Source organism: Lathyrus oleraceus, chromosome 1, assembly GCF_024323335.1.
Source record: "Lathyrus oleraceus cultivar Zhongwan6 chromosome 1, CAAS_Psat_ZW6_1.0, whole genome shotgun sequence".
NCBI classification, from domain to species: domain Eukaryota; kingdom Viridiplantae; phylum Streptophyta; class Magnoliopsida; order Fabales; family Fabaceae; genus Lathyrus; species Lathyrus oleraceus.
This window is the reverse complement of record NC_066579.1, coordinates 451,770,154-451,788,846: the sequence shown is the minus strand read 5'-3', so window position 1 is coordinate 451,788,846 and position 18,693 is coordinate 451,770,154. Positions and strand designations below refer to the sequence as shown.

Here is an 18,693-nt window from a genome sequence, read left to right as displayed (position 1 = left end):
ATCATTTACAAAAATCCGGTTTGGTTTGCAGAGAACCAGGTGAAGTTTTATTAGAAGAAGATTCGAGATGATGAAGATGTTCATCATATGTTTCTCAGTCACGAACAATCAGGGTACAACGATATAGAGTTGTATATATTACCACAACAACAACAAGTGTCTCAGTTCATTGATCAGTCACAAGTGTTTTGTGAAACTGATGACGAACAAGCTGACGTGAATGTTGCAGATGACAAAGAGGAAGAAGTCGAGATCTTGATTGATTCAATGGTGAACGCTAATGAGGAAGAAGAGCCATTACCAACTATTCATGTATATTGTCCACCTCAACACATGACAAGGTTGAATTTGGGTACAATCCTTATGTGCAAATTCAAGGATCTTTGAAACAAGGAGACACATTTCGCACAAAAGATGATTGTGTAAAAACCATCAAAAAAATTCACATGCAACTATCAGCTGATTTTAGAGATGATAGAATAAATGCATTGAGATACAAAATTTATTGTTCGAATGCACACTACCTTTTCAAGTTGTCACCTTCGTACCGGAAGAGGAGCGATTCTTGGGAGATTGGATCCATGGGTCCAGTTCACACATGCATGCTGACAAACCCAATGCAAGATCATCAGAAACTAAGCTCTCAACTAATATCCGATGAAATATTGTCTGTCATTGGCGATAATCCGTCGTTAAAGGTGAGTACAATAATCTCACATATTAGGGCAGAGTACCAACACACTCCATCATATAGGAATGCATGGATAGGTAGGACAAAGGCTGTTGAAAAGGTGTTTGACAATTATGAGGAATCTTACAAACAACTTCCAAAATACTTATTGGCTCTAAAACAGTATGCTCCAGGTACTATTGTCAAGTTGGAAACGTTGTCCGCGTATAGACCAGATGGGACGTGTGCTATTGGAAATGAAATATTCCATCGTCTCTTCTGGGCGTATCAACCATGCATCGTGGGTTTTTCTTTTTGTAAACCTATTATACAAATTGATGGTACATGGTTGTACGGGAAATACAAATGAATGTTATTGATGGCAGTGACACAAGATGGCAACATCAACATTTTTCCAATCGTCTTTGCCCTTGTTGAAGGGGAGACTGCTGAGGGATATAGTTTTTTCCTAAAAAATATCCGATTGCATGTTACACCGCAACCTAACTTATGTTTGATCTCCAACATACACCCTTCAATCATCAGTACATATAATAACATTGACAATGGCTGGCGAGATCCTCCTTCGACGCATGTCTTATGTATTAGACATATTGCTCAGAATTTCATGCGGGAAATCAAAGAGAAGACGTTGCGGAAGAAGGTTGTCAACACAAGTTACGCATTATCAGAACCTTCTTTTAAACACTACCGCAAGGAAATAAGATTGACAAACGCGGATGTAGTACGGTTGATCGACGGTATTCCATTGGAGAAGTGGACCATGGCATACGACAACGGTCAACGTTAGGGCCACATGACAACAAATCTTATGGAATCAATGAACTCTGTCTTCAAAGGCATCCGTAACCTACCTATAACCGCTTTGGTGCAGGCAACATATTTCAGGCTATGTGCGCTGTTTGAAATCAGACGCTCCAAATGGAGTTCAGTGTTGCAATATGGGTAGTTGTTCAGTGATGCTTCAATGAAATTCATTAGACATGAAGCTGCCAAAGCAAACACACATGTGGTTATAATGTTTGACCGCACTAAAGATTGGTATAGTGTTTCCGAGTCCATGGATCACAATGAGGGCATGTCGATGAGACAGTACAGAGTCCAACTAGATAGAGGTTGGTGAGACTGTGGAAAGTTCCAAGCCTTTCGTACGCCCTGCTCCCATGTCATTACGGCATGCTCAAAGGTTCGTAGGGATCCATCCTACTTTTTATCTGAAGTTTACAAAGTCTCCAGCCTATCAAATATTTATAAAATTAGTTTTTTCGTAGTGGCAAAAGAGGATTACTGGCCAGAATATCAAGGGGACATCGTCTAGCACAACGAAGTTAAGCGAAGGAAGAAAAAGGGCCGCCCAAACAGCACATGGATTCAAACCGAAATGGATACGGCGAACAAAATGGTTAGATTATGTAGTTCATTCCATCAGCCAGGTCACAATCGTAATAACTGTCCTAGTGTTGAAACGAGCACAACCAGATAAATTCACATGTACATCTGTTGCAATATATGAAAAACTAAATTTATTTCATGTTATACGTCTGTGACGAAAATACCATTACATAAACAATAACACAAACAATTAAAACAACTAGATTACAAGAACTATGCGATTACAACCATCAAAACATTTTTGAACATGTAATGCATCATCCTACGAGCGTCTTGGTCGGTCTTAATATCCACTCATTCACTCACTTCTCCATTTTGGTTGAACGTGGACACGAGCCACTGTATTCTTCTAATCCTTTAACCATCTCCATTTTCTCTATCTAACCAACTGTTCAACGTCCGATTAAGACGTTCAAACGTATCGGTGTTCCAGAGACGAATCTTTATCGGAGCCGCAACGACGGAAAATATTACATCGGCATTTTGTTTCTGAATGTATGCAGACATGGTTAAAACACAAAAACTTGAAGGAGAGTGAAGTTGAAAGAGAGAAAATATGGTAGTAGGAGATGATTTTGTGTGAAAAATATTGCATCCAAGGCGAGGTATTTATGGAGAGGAGGTATAAAATGCATGCGCCAAGAGGCTAGGCGCTCAATATGTCAACACATGCAGGCGCCAAAGGCATTGACGCCTCCTCTTAAGGCACCATGCAGGCGCCTGAGGCATTGACGCCTCCTCACGAGGGCCAATGCAGACGCCAAGGGCATTGGTGCCTCCTCAAGAGGCTATCAATGCAGGCGCCAATGCCTTGGGAGCCTTCTCTTCATCCATATGGGATGCGCCGGTTCATCTAACGCATCCTCTTTTAAATGTGGTTATTTTGGCGGAAAATTTGGAAATTTTGTTATTTTGAATTTTTTTGAATTATTTTATAAAAAAATCCTATAAAAATCATTTTTTTAAATACTGAAACAAACGGACCTTAAATGTAACCTAAGGTATTTAGAGATTTTTAAAAAATAATTAAATTAGTTGAGAAGCAGTGGATATTTTTAGGAAGATTGATTTTTTCCATCCAAAAAATGATAATGACATGGTTTATCATTCATTTGCCCGTATAATCTTGATTATGTTGAAAAAGAATTATAAATGTGAATAGTGTGGGGGAAGTCTCACATTGATTAGAAATGCAGAGATTTGAATATTTACAAGTGGAAGAAGATTTTGGATGAGTATATGACGTGTTCAAAAATACTCCCTCATGTTGACTCCTCAAATAGTCCCAATAATTTATATATATATATATATATATATATATATATATATATATATATATATATATATATATATATATATATATATATATATATATATATATATAATGAAAAAAAAAATTTAATTAATAATATTTTAAAAAAATATTATTACAAATAAATTCTTTTTCAAAAGAAAAAAAAGAAAATTCAACACCAACACAACCAAACATTAAAATTTTCTGACATATGGCCAATCAAATCATCTTCCTAATATATATTATTGACATTTGGGGAATTTTCCTTTTATTACTATCAAAGATAAAATAGTATACTTGCTATTTTTCGATATATATATATATATATATATATAAAAGGAAGGGAAATAATTTGCGCTAGATATCTACCGTGTTTTTAACTCAATTTCTTTCGAGATTACATCTGATTTTGTAAATAACAGATTAGATATACCTTTCTTTAGGTTCTCTTCATTTTAATGGGATTTTATATATATAAGCTTTACTAAAAAAAAATTAAGTATAGAGAAATATTTAACATTTAAGTTCATAAAACATATCTCATAAAACAATTTTTGTTAAATTTATATTTGTAGTCATTATGTAGGAGTTATTTCTCCTGTAATTGGTTCAGGTTTATTTGTTTTAGATTTAAAAAAATTAGATTCTTCTAAATAGTTTTTTAGAAAAAATTTATAATGACATTTTTTAAAATAGTAAAGAAAAATTTAAACTTATTTTTTTATAAATTAAAATATTAATTTTGACATTTTATAATATAAATATAAATTATTGAAGATTAAATTATAAGTTTTTTAAAATAAATTGTATCACAAAAATATTTTTTATGAAATGCTATTTGAAATAATTTCAAAATTATTTAATTTTTAAAATTTTGATATCCAAAAAAAATTATAATAAAAATGAAGAAAAACTTAAAATAATATTTTAAGAATAACTATTCAAACTAATTTTTTATTTAAAGTTTTTATTAAAAAATTTCTTTATAAATTTTTTAAAAATAAAAATATGTAACACTATAAAAATATTTTTTAAAAACATTTAAGAATAACTATTCTATATGTATATAATAAAAAAATGATAAATTTAATTAATAATATTTTTTAAAAATATATTATGACAAATAAAATCTTTTTCAAAAGAAAAAAAAAAGAAAATTCAACACCAACACAACAAAACATTAAAATGTCCTGTACTGACATATAATTTGAATGAATATATAACTACTCTCTTGTTCTTGGAAGTCACCGAGAGTGGGTAAGAAATTTTGAAAGATGCAGGTACATTATTTCAGTTTTTAATTATCAAATGTATTACAACATGTAATCAGTGATTAATAATAATATTATTATATCCATATTCAGCATGAGGACCCCCTAATCCCAATTAATTGATGACTCAGTCATTGCTAAACACTACCGATGGCCATTCTTTTCTTGAAAATGAATTAACAACATGATCCACTTGTTTTTTTTTTTGGCATAAAACATGATGATCCACTTGTTAAAAATTATTTAACAGGAGATATTATTTCAGATCAAATGGATAATAAACAATTATTTTTTTTTTCAGAAAATAAAATGAATTTTATTTTATATTTTCATATTTCATCTTCTTTTTATATTTTTATATTTAAAAAAATGAAAAAAAATTACTTTTATATTTTCATAAATGCATTATTGTTAGTAAATATTTCATCTTCTTTTTATTATAATGGTTATTTTAAAAGAATCACATATTTTTATTATTAAGGAGATTAGTTATTATATATTATCAAAGTAAAAAGTTTTATACCGTCGATTCATCATCATCATCCGTTGCTATTACTTTATAGATTTTTAAAATAAAAATTAATTTTTTTTAATATCCGACGTCTATGATTATCTGACGGTGTAAAATCATTTTACACTGTCAATGTATTTCAATTAAACTTTAATTTAAAAGTAAAATTAAGAATATTTTAACCAAATAAACACTAACAAGTAGCTATATCGCATTTAATTAATGTGGCGGCTAATAATAGTAGAACATGGCAGAGGCTGCTAAGGTTTTATAGTTATATATATGCAAGTGTAACGTTAATGAGAAGAGTAACCCCTATAATCTTAACTCATGTGTTGTTTTTGAAATAAAATACTTTAAGAAAAAGATTTGGTTTCTTAATTGTGTACTATTTGTCAAATTACTTTGTGATACTATTATCAAGGCCCTAAATTACCTTTTAATAAAGTTTACGTCTAGACACTATTCAATAATTGATTAATAGGTCAATTATTCTCATTCTAAATCAATCACACATGGCTTTATCACATTTACTCTTTTTTTAATTTCAATTCTATTACTTTTCTTTTTTAATTCAAATTTTAAAATTTTCTCACTTTCTTAGTTTCATTCTATATTTTTCTTTCTAATTTGTAATGGAATGAAAAGGAACACAGCAAAATATCAAACTTTTAGAACAAACAATTTAGTCTCTAACAAAAAATATAATTAATTTATGGTTATTAAAAAAATATTGATAGTTATTAAAAAATAATTTATAATTATAAAATTAACTAATTATTTTATCAAATTGTTGAAACAATTAAGAATGATTATCAACACAACACTATTATATTTTTAATTAATAATTATTTTTATTTGAGAGAAAAATTCTTATTTTCAAATGTTAAAATTTATTTCTTTTCCATCTCACATATTTTATTTCTTTATGTCTGATTATTTAGTACAATTGAATTTATACGATAATTGTTAATTTTACAATTAAGTAACTCATTTCAAATTTAAATGTATATCTAAATTCATTTTATACCTTATCAAATTGGATAAATATCAATAGCGATGTAGGTACTACTACGAAATATACATTTGATAACACTAAATTACAACCGTCTAACCGTTAACTGTGGTAGCTCATTTTTGAACGTGTTTTTTTATATTTGTGAAAAGACATTGCATTATGGTCAAAACAATTAACCGTGATTATATATTCATGGAGTGACAGAGTTCGAATCACAGCTCCAATAATTTTTTACTTTTTTGTTACAATGAGTGTTGTCCCTATGATATGATATACATATTAAAATTATAATATTTATCACCACGGTTGATAATGTCAACCATTGTGAAATGCATTATATTTCATCACAGTTTTTGAATACGACCAGGGTAAAATTGTTTACTCATGTATAAGAGAATTAACTCTCGCTTCTTGACAGTATCATCGTATCTCTCACAACAAAAATCTAGCACATATTTTCTCTCTTCTTCGTCATTAGCTTTCATATTCTACAGTATAGTCTCAATCTTGTTCTTCATACATAAAGGTATTCTTCTTCTTCCATATTCTCTCATTTTTGTGTGTTGTTGTTATGTTTCACATGATTTTCTTCTTGTTCGAAAGTTTAAGTTTTTTTGTTGTTATATGTTGTTGGTTATTGTTGTTGACAAATCTTTTTCCATGTGATAAACGATTGTTGGATTACAATGTACTGATAAAACTTATGTTTGTTCACAAAAAAAAATGATGGAGTGAGAGTAATAACCACGACACATTTCGTTATGTCGCCTAAAAAATTGAGGTAATAACCATTATTTAATCGAGGTAAAATATGTTATTTGTTGAAGTGATAACTTTTTCTCCTAGGTAATGACAATTTTTTTTGTAGTTACTGTCAAGAATGCAACATAGAGTGTCACCCATAACAGCCATGAGTGTTGTCATACAACAAAGTTCTCACTAGATTTTGGTTTTGCTCTAGCCTCCATTGTTCTTTCACAGATACTCTCACTCCAACGAGTGTTGATAAACGATTGTTAGCCTTCATGTTGATAAATTTTTGTTAGATTACAATGTACTGCTAGTTTATGTTAACATATTATTTTTTTTCACGGAGTTTGTAGGAATAAAATTGATTTGTGTTGCTATGAAGAAAAAATGAAATAGAGGATGAAACTGAAGTGAAAGATGCAAACTTGTGTGATAGACCTAGAATGACATTCATTCAAATTTAACACAAGTTTCCAGCTTTCTCCTCAATTTCGTCCTCCTTTCATTTTACAAGTTTGCATACTATGGTTGCGGTTCACATGATGGTTTGTCTTAATTTTCCACGAGTTTTTTCAATTAAAGGTACGTATGTTGTTGATAGATTTTGTTGTTTGTTTTTGATATTATTGTTGAGGTTATTTTGTGTTGTTTGCTAATAAATGGGTTTCATGTGCAGCTAGCAAATGGTTACGGTTCTTTACTTATCACTGATGCAACTGGTTGTGTGAACATAGATCTAATAAGAGAGTTGCGAACTTTTGTTCGTTATGGAAATATTATATGAGTCTTTCATATAATATTCTCATATTGAACACATTTTTTCTAATATCTCTTCTACTTTATCCTCTTTATAACTTCCAATAACGGTTAGTTATTAAGTTCTCTCAATCTATGTTAATTAATTGATATTTTATTTAATAAATGTTGTTAGTGAGTTTTTTATATCATATGTGATTGCTTGTTTCACTAACCCCTTATTGAACTTGCATTCTTTTAAATTTATTTTTGAGATAATAATTATAAAAATTAAATTAGTCTACAAAATTGACTTAGACGATCCAATGTTTATCAAATTGCATGCATCTTGTAATTCATGATTTCCTCTTTAGCCTATAGAATTTGATTCAATACCACAAATTCTTCAAAATAATGATGATAAATGGATGTCAGTCTGAGTCTTTCATACAAAATTTGATGTTTGTAGAATAAACTAGAAAGAATAAAAAGGAAATCAAATTTTGTGTGAAAGACTTAGAAGACATCCATTCATCATCATTAATTTGAAGAATTTGGAGTTGAATCAAATTATATGGTTTAATGAAGAAATCATGAATTACAAGATGCATGCAATTAGAAAAACATTGGACCGTTTGATTTTTTTTTCAAGAATAATTTAATTTTTTTAATTATTATCTCAAAAATCTATTTGAATGGTTGTATATGGTTAATGAGGGGTAGGGAAACACAAGAAATCTCATGTTTTATAATAAGCTCTTACACATAACACCACTGTTGGAATATATAATTGTTGTTATAGATGAAGCGCAAAATATTATAAACCACACAATCATTGGATTTTGAATCCATGACCTTTCGCTTTATATCACAACGGTTGTATACTTTGACGATTGTGATATATAACACCCTGTCTAGTTTATCACAACGATCTTACGCCCGTGGCGAAAAGCATCACCACAAGAGATGGAGACACAACATCTCAACCCAAAACCTTAAGGTGTCAGGTAAATGGGTTATCTCTCTTATAAATCCAACATTCCACCCATTCTTTGACAATGTGGGACTTTAACCACTCATACTTGCACCCAACATTCTCTCCCATAAATGTGAGTCTCCCACATCCTATAACAGGATCCGACATCGAATCCAGCTCCCGCTCCCCCACCAAGCTGAACCACGACTCTGATACTACTATTAGGGAGTCTGGAAGAGTCGACAACACCAATGAGATTAATGCTCCAGGACCACAAGAGAGGGAGACACCACATCTCAATTCAAAATCTTAAGGTGTTAGGTAAAGGGGATCTATATCTTATAAATCCAACATTCCACCCATTCATAGGCAATATGAGACTTTAACCACTCACGCTTGCACCAACACAATTATTTTTATTTGAGAGATAAAATCTTTATTTCCAAATGTCAAATTTTCAATTTTTCTTTCTCCATCTCATGGGTTCTTTTTTATGTTTTGTACGGTTATTTAATACAATTGAATTTATATGATCATTTTCATTTTACAATTAAGTAAATCATTTCAAATTTACATGTATAACTAAATGCATTTTATACCTTATTAAATTGGATAATACTCCACAGTCTTGTAGAAACTAACTTTTCCATCTCACGGGTCACTATCAATGCAATACCTATTTTATTTTTAATAAACATTATCAAATTGGATAATACTTCATTATTAATTTTATAATTAATTAACTTATTTCAAATTTACATGTGTATATATATACATTTTATACCGTATCAAATTGAATAATGTCCAATGGTCGTGACTACTTTTCCATCTTACGAGTCACTATCAGCACAATATCTATTTAATATCATTGAGTTTAAATTATCATTGTTCATTTTATAATTAATAAAATCATTTTAAATTTACATGTGCATCTAAATATATTTTATATAATATCAAATAGATTTACCCTTACGGACGCACGAGTATCTTGCTAGTTGTGCAAAGAAAATTAAATATCACAAGATAAGAGAATTTAATTATATTGTGTTGATGATGTTTTATAAATATGCATAGACCGGTTTATAATCACATCTAGAGTTGGGTCATGAGGAGATCTCTCATCTTAAATTAAACAAATGGGTTGCTTTTCCAATCATTAGTAGCGAAGAACCACCATTTTAAAATTCAAAATTTTTATTTCTAAATTCGGAAGTATACTTATGTACGCACTCCAAATACACCACATTCATTCTTAAGTAAGTTATCCACCCTCATTTTATCATAAATTAGTACGAAGATGGATCTCTAAAAAATTTCATGGAATATTAGTAATAGTGAAGGTGATAATATATTATCGTAAACATCGTGCAACTTGTTATCATCTATATGATCTTCCAAAGATAAGTTTCACCTAACTTCGAGTATAGGTAAACCAAACAAGCAACCCACAATTGTACTCATGAATCCACTCAAATTCAATGAAGTGTATAAGGTATACCACATTAATATAATCAACACTTTTATGCATAAATATGGACGTGTCAACCAAATACATGAGGTATGACCTCAATGCACATGCTCTAAATGCAAAACATGTGCATCATCGCCATCGACCTCCCCTGCCGCAGTCAGGTGGTCTATATATAAGTTCTCTTGAAATGAAAATTTAGCATGACACCTTCTAATGTCATCCATCTCCTTTTGGACACCACCTAGATCGGCTCCTAAATAGGTCACCATCATGCCCAATGTATAAGGTCTGGTTATTTTAGAGTGGTCTAATGATCTTCCTCTAATCAAAAGATGTAGCAGGGATGACACATCATCCAGTGTGTTGGACATTTCTCCAATCAGAAGATGAAAAGATGACGTCTTTGAATGGCATATCTCCATAAAAATGGACAACATGACATGGTTAATAACAACATAACCAGACATGCATAAATGTTGAAACCAATATAGTTGTATGACATCATGAAACCATTTCTCATAAGGTTGTTGCAACTTTGCAATCCTCCTACCATGGTTGATGCATTTTAAAGCATCATGACACTGCGAAAAAAATACATCATCGTTAGAAAATTCAAATATTATAACACATATGTTTCAAAGAATAAATACATATTTATTTTACCTTTCCATCCCACATTTTCCTAGCAGTATGGTTTGCATATAGGGGAAGTAATGAAGTGTTATAGGATCTCCTCCAAAAACCTTAATAACAACATCATGAAAGGCAACATTGGAAGCAAGTGCATCAATATGGACTAGGGGGCTTCTGGGGCAGTAGCATGTGATATTTTTGTTTGGGAAGACGAAGCTGGAGACACCTGAATTCTAGAAGATGACGTTTTCACATCAAATTAACTAGTATCAACTGGTGATCGCGAGGGTCTAACTCTCTTCCTGAAAACAGATGCATGTAGGGACAATCTACTGTGCCTTAACAGATTTTAGTTGTTAGTCATTTTACATATTATTAAATCATACAAAGCAACAAAGAAGACAAAATCAAATCCAGATGATAAACATGCAAAATCAAACAATGCAAACATAACATGAAAGTGCATTTCCGTAACTCAGAAAATCAAATTTATACAAAATACGGAAGTGAACTTCTACATTTTTCTGAAATGCGAAAATGTTAGAAAACACATAAACGCCTCATGTCCTATGCTTTAAATGTCAATGCATGCCTCAATAAAATATGTATTATGAGTTTAACTACAACCTAATGTAACGTAAACAACCTATTAAGTAATGCATGCATCAAAAATTTTAAAAAAAAGGAGGAAAGTAAAAAATATACCAAATGTGAGAAGTGAAAACTCTTGGATTGAATGAATATAAATAGTGATTGATGAAACTCTTGGATTAGGCGCAATGCATTAAAAAAATTGAGAAAAAAATGGTAGATTTGGGTTTCTCTCGCTTTAGAGGTATATTTTCGTAAATTTTATGGAGATGCATCTCCATACTAATTTATGACAAAATGAGGGTGACTCATTTACGAATGGATGTGATATGGAGGTTTGATGCGTCCGTCAATACATATTCGTATTTTAGGACAATTTTTTTTTTTTACTATGATACGTGAGCACCACTAAAAATGCAATACACAATTTCTTAAATAAAATGAGATGGATACCAAATCTTAATCCTAAAACTTAAGTCATTAGTTCAATAAGCTATTTAACTTATAAAAGGTTTAACCTCTCATTTTTTATTCAATACATGACTCATTAATTCTTATGGACACTCAACAAAACATGTTGTTTGAACACCTTAATTAAAAAGATTTTTGATTTAAGATCATGTCACATTGAATTTTGCAAAATCATATAAAATGAATTGGATATTATATTTTAATCTAAAATCTTAAGGTACTAAATTTTTGGATCCTCTCATATATAAAGTTTTTATTATATATATTTTTTATCTAATATAAACTTATAACTCACACTTATATACCAAAATGAATAAATAGAAAAAGTGACTTGATAGAAAGAGAAATAAAAAAAATGTTGAACACTAAATTGAAAAACAAAGTTAAGCCGTTGTAGAATAGATGAATAGGTAATATGTAATTAATTTAGAAAAAAGAAAAAATAATTCATGATCCTTATCGTGTGCAAGATTTGACACATTAGAAAAAGCTATTTTAAGTTAATAATTTAACTTCACCTAACCAAAAATCTCTTATAAATAGACATATAATATTATCCTAAACACCAACCATCAATAGTTCAAATAACACTTTTCCACAATTGTACCAATGATCTCAATCTTTGCCCCTCTTGTGCTTGTGTTAACCATACTAACACATACCACATATGCTCAAAACTCACCACAAGACTACCTCAATGCTCACAACCGAGCACGTTCTGAAGTAGGTGTCGGTCCTATAACATGGGATGCAAACGTTGCATCTTTTGCAAAGAACTATGTGAACCAGCTTAAAGGAAGTTGCCAGTTAGTGCACTCTGGAGGCCAATACGGAGAAAATCTAGCTTGGGGCAGTCCTGACCTTACTGCAACAGCTGCTGTCGATATGTGGATCGATGAGATACAAAACTACGACTACGATTCTAACTCTTGTTTCAATGGTGAGTGCTTGCATTATACTCAAGTCGTTTGGCGCGATTCGGTTCGTCTTGGTTGTGCTAGGGTGAAGTGTAACAATGGCCGTGGCACTATTATTAGCTGTAACTATGATCCACCAGGCAACTTTATTGGTGAGAGACCTTATGAGAATAGTCCTTTTGAAATACCATTGAGCTTTAGCAAACATGATGACAAGTAATTAAAGGTGTTCAATACTATTGAACAGTTTATGTTATTATCAGTGTGAAAAATAAATGGATGAGTGGCAATTCTGTATATTTTCATATGCAATTTTGTGGCTTTTCTTGTTATTATGCATATTTTTCTTTTAGGTTTGGTGGGTTCAGCCTTTTGTTCTTTGTGTAATTGTATTCTTAACGTCAATTCTTGTACACCGCGGGGAATTGATTCTTTATAATATATTTGGTTGATAAAATAAAGGGATATATATAGTGACATGCTAGCATTTGTAGTATCAATAATATGCTCTAAATAATTTTAACATGAAATGTTGCCTTGTTAATTGACCTTATATTCAAATTATAAAAAAAAACTTGAGTGGCAATCTATATATATATATATATATATATATATATATATATATATATATATATATATATATATATATATATATATATATATATATATATATATATATATATATATATATATATATATATATATATATATAATATATATATATATATATATATATATATATATAATGGAAAAAACCTAATAACAACAAAGTACAAAGATAAATGGTATAAGAGGTGCCCAATGAATAGAAAATAAAACTAGAAATAAAACCGAAAAAATATAAAAACGATCGAGAAACATCCACAAATAAGAGCAACCAAAATCAAAAGAGAGTAAACTCTGAAACGCAACCCTACACTCCAAAGCTCGATCCACTCGAGAATCAAGCTATAGTTCAGAACACCAACCCCACCATTAATAGAACAAAAGAACACAAATGAAAATCAAAACAACTGCACCTCTTTGGAGAGGGACCGATCTCTTGAATCATTATTGGTTTAGATATATGATAGGATTCTGAAATCAATCAGAGAGTAAGGTAGAGTTCGTTGGTAACCTACAAAGAAACCAATTACAAGTCAACAAAATACTTTTATCTTCCACCTCTTTCACGTTTGTTGGAGAGGAAGACAAAATCTTAATGTTACACACATACCAAATGATCCACATCACTGCAAGCTAAATCATGGCTTAACCTCCCCTAACCTTAACCCTACCTTCTAAGACTCAAAAGTTCTCAAAAAGAATATTGGAATCTCTAGAAGGAACAACATAAACTTCCAACCACTAATATCATATATCAAACTTTAGAGGAAAAAGAGTCATTACCTATTTTCTTGGATCCTACCCTTCTAGTTTCTTCCAAATACAACATTACATCAATCCTTCAACTTGAGACTTTTGGAACATACATCTTTCTTCTATCATGTCTCATTAGGATCCATTATCGAATTACTAAGACCGGTGTTTAACTAGTTTCTAAACAAATTTGCAATATAGACAATTTTGTTTATAAGTATACAAATCTTCTTGAGTCTTCTTTTGTTAGTTATTAAAGACTTCTTATATTTCTATGTTTTCAAAATGGGACAAGTTATTTTGTTATGACTTCCCTTCAAAGAGTAAAATCATGTAACTTTTCAATAATGGGTTTTAATAAGAGGTTCATAAATATATCGTAGTCCTTCCTTACAACTTCTTCTTACATCATAGCTTAATGAAGCAATCTTTTATATCAACGTTGGCTAGAAATTCATGAAAATCCACTTTTGTACTTTTAGGAATTAAATACATTTCTTATTGAAGATTAATAATTTTATCCCAGATCTTTTTGAGAACTTTATATTTGACAATCATTAACTAAATTTTACCAAGTAACTCACTCAGGGTGATAACAAGTTAATCACTAGATAAGTTAGAAAATAGTTTTTCTTCATCATCGACAATTATTGTGTCATCGAGTTGTATACTAGAGGATGTTAAATCTATTAGAGAAATAATTACACATTCATCTTTTTCATACGTGGATTCATCATATTGATCCGATGTGCATATGAGTTTTTTTCTTTGTTCCTCAAGATCCTTTCATCTTAGATTTCTCTTTCTCTAGCTTGTGACATTAATTTTTAAAGTGTTCAGGTTCTTTTTATTCATGATAGATAACATTTTTTATAAACTTATTTCTTGTACATGTGATCTTTGTATTACTTCAACTAATTATTAGGGAATTTCTTCTTCCTTATTGCTTGTAGATGTTTCACTTGTGTGGAGACGATGGAAAGTTCATCATGTTCTGATACTCTTTTGGGATCTTTATCATCTCATTCTTTATCTTGCAGAGCCTTGGCCTTGACATTTATTATTTTTAGACATTAAAGTGTGAAACTATGTACTTGCAGGTATAATCAAGAAGTGATCAAAACTAAATCTAAGCAATGCGTAGACCTATAATAATTTTGATGATGACAACTTGTGAAGATGCAAACTAACTTGGAGGTCAACTCACAGAGATGTAACCTAACCTTAATCATAAATACAAACAAATATTTCAAGCGGACAAGGATGCACAAGATAGTTTATTTCAAGCTCTTCCTTCCAATAAAGCCAAAGAGTTAAGGTTTTGTACTGGTCAAGAGTACATGTGTGCATGTTACCCCTATAAAGGCAGGGGTACTCAGAGGCTTTAGTAGGTTTATAATTTTTGTGGTGGCGATGACGAGAAACCCTGTTTGATGGGGTTTATGGTGGTTTAAAGGATCTGCTCACGTGAGGTGAGAGACTATGTGTAACACCCTATTTCCCCCATGCATAATATATATATATATATATATATATATATATATATATATATATATATATATATATATATATATATATATATATATATATATATATATATATTAAAATCAGAGTATTCACACAATCAAATAGGATGTCAAATATTCTCTTTTCAAATATACATGTCCTATAACACTTGATCAAATAAAACAACAATAAACATTTTCACTTAGGGTGTCATCGCATGCTCGCATTCACTTAGGGTATCATCTCAACAGAAATTCTCATAATAAAGTATGGATTAACTAAATCATTTTAACTTTAAATGCATTATGTGCCATTGTCATACCCCAAAATTTTCCCGTTATTTTTATGATACTTTCAACAGGTTCCAATGAGGTCTATTCATTTTTCAAAGCATTAATCTCAAAGGAACAAAGATCCAGCGCACAGGTTACCAAATCCAGGAGATGACCTGAACTGGCATGCTCGCTAGGCGAGCAAACACTTCGCTAGGCGAAGCCCACGCTTCATCCTTCGCTCCAGCGAACCTTGTTGGTTTAGCTACTGGAATGCTCGCTACCTACTCGCTAGATGCTCGCCTAGCGAGTAAGTACTAGCTGGGCTTTTGTCCAAGTCTGGGAGTATTCGCTGGAACACTCGCTGATTGTTCGCCTAACGAACCCTTCGCTAGCTCATTCGCCTAGCGAAGCTTGCGGATATACAAAAATTCTGGGCCTGAATTGCCTTCAGTCTGAGCCCACCAAGACACAAAAAATCAGCTATAAATTTCAGAACTTCATTTGAAAAAGGGGACGGAGGAGAAAACCCTGGAGATCAGAAAAACAACGGGGAAAACCCTAGAAGCTAATTCAGAGAACTCATCGGCACAAAGGTTACCTCCACCAACCCTATCAGGCATAAACCCTAAGATTGCCCTGCAAACTCGACGGTGCAAATTCAATTTCATCCGATCCCTCCAATCATGTTTGCCCTATTCCCACTACTCTATGCTCCCAATTTGGAATTTCTAAATGTATGAGGCATTATGGTTGAATTTGGAAAGGCGAATATCGTTAGGTTTTGCATGTGGGTTTATATGTGAATAAATGTGTAAAACAATACTTTGAATATTCGATCACGTAATTTCTGTAATGGATGCCGTAGGGTTTGGGGTTTCCGAAATCGCACCAGTATCAAAGAAGAACCCAGAACCCGCAGTCATTCGCTAGCACCTCGCTAAGCGAACATGTAGCGAGGGTTCGCCAGGCCTTCGCTAGGCGAGGCAGTAGCGAACATGACAGTAGTTAATTTTTTCTGTTTGCATTCTGATCTGTTCTGTATTTGGTTGACATGCTTTCTATTGCATTTGCACGTTGTTTGCCTGACATTATTATTGCTATGATTCTTTTGTTCGGTGCAACTCTTGATTGCACCCCATCCCGTTATTCTAACATGTTTGCTGAGTTTTTGTAAGGGCTCCCATGATTCTTGAAGAGATAGCTCGGTATTCCACTTTATTTGTGGGATACCATTGTGGAGATTTATTCTGATTACTTGGCTAATTACATTGCCTTCGAATATGTGATCTTATCCCTCTCTTTGTTGCCTTACGATATTACGGTCATGTCCCGCGAATGTGGGGATACCCTTAGCAAAGACCCTTTCGATTAAATCATCATCATCCCTAAACAGATAAGTCATAGTCCCTTCGATCAAAAGGTCAATGTCCCTACAAGATAAATCATAGTCCCTCGAACATTGCCTTCGAATATAAACTTTCTCAACAAGGAAAACATAAGTGAGTTAAGCAATTAAGAGCCCATGGATAACCATGGATACAAAGGGTGCTAACACCTTCCCTTTGTATAATGTACCTCCCGAACTCAAAATCTAATCAAGGTCTTTCCTGTTCTTTTCCGCCTTTCCTTATTGGATAAAAGAAAAGTCGGTGGCGACTCTTGCTATCCGCAACATTGCTTTCCAAAGCAAAAACACAAAGTCAGTTCACCGTATCACAGCCATAATCAAATTCATAAATGAAATATCCTCAAAACATAAAAGCATCAAACATGAGAGTGTACATTAACTCTCTAATGAAAAGAGAAGAAAATAATCTGCAAATGTTCCCCATGTTACATATCAGAGCATGTAAACTAAAACGCGGAAAGAACAAATGAAGAAATGGCCATAAGCCTTTCTCCGACTCTAAGAAGCTACTCAATTAGCTTCTTATATGTACCCCGAAGAGGAGCACAGACCACAACAACAACAAAGGAGTGAGAAATCACAAACAATAAAATATACATATACTGCAAGGTAGGATATCAAACACAAGATATTCTATACAATCTCATTCACAGTATATCGCAATACATTCTCACACCCATACTCATTAACGAATCACAACTCAACAATATGCATATAACTCATTAAGCAATACGACTCAACTAATGCAACTCTATTCATATGTATGTGGTACCAACTCAATATTTGGTTCTCTCTGGAAACTGGGTCCCAATCTCTATGAACCCATTAGCCCCCTCTCTGAGCTTGGGACATGCCACTAGTTCCTTATCTGAACTATCACAGATGCATCTTGACATAACTCTTATGATGAATGCTCATACACATCAAATCAATGCGTTAAGACTCCTCATTGATCTTAACCTAATGCACTGAAAACACAAGTAAACCCCTCTATGGATTACCACACCACAATAACTTACATATGCACAACATCATATAATTCAATGGACCTCAGGTATATAATCAATCTCCTCAATTAGATTATTACTCATATATGCAATAACACAATAGTCATAAATATCGCCTCAAAACATAATGGCATCATCAGACTCTTAATTCACACGAAACATCATTGTAAAAACATCACTATCAAGTAGTTCATGAGGTATAATTCTACCAATTCAACCATCTATTATCTTATATTAAAACCCCACTCTTATTAATCTATGATTCTACCAATTAACATATCAATTCAACCACCAATTCATCAACTCATCATTAATTCACATCTTTAAAACCATTGACATTTCAACAATGGTGGAAAACACACATAAATACAATGCAGAATTTCATACATCAATTCACACGAATTCATACCAATATAA

General features: G+C 31.9%; 1 protein-coding gene across 1 annotated transcript; it reads left to right on the top strand.

Annotated features, from left to right (window-relative positions):
• The first annotated feature begins 12,382 nt into the window (after nt 1-12,382).
• LOC127083351 (pathogenesis-related protein 1) lies at nt 12,383-13,182 on the top strand. Its single transcript, XM_051023660.1, has one exon. The coding sequence runs from the start codon at nt 12,414-12,416 to the stop codon at nt 12,939-12,941; it is 528 nt and encodes a 175-aa protein (XP_050879617.1). The 5' UTR covers nt 12,383-12,413; the 3' UTR covers nt 12,942-13,182.
• The last annotated feature ends 5,511 nt before the right edge of the window (nt 13,183-18,693 follow it).

What these genes read in the sequence shown, in the direction of transcription:
- LOC127083351 (XM_051023660.1), top strand. Translation starts at nt 12,414, where the DNA reads ATGATCTCAATCTTTGCCCCTCTTGTGCTTGTGTTAACCATACTAACA.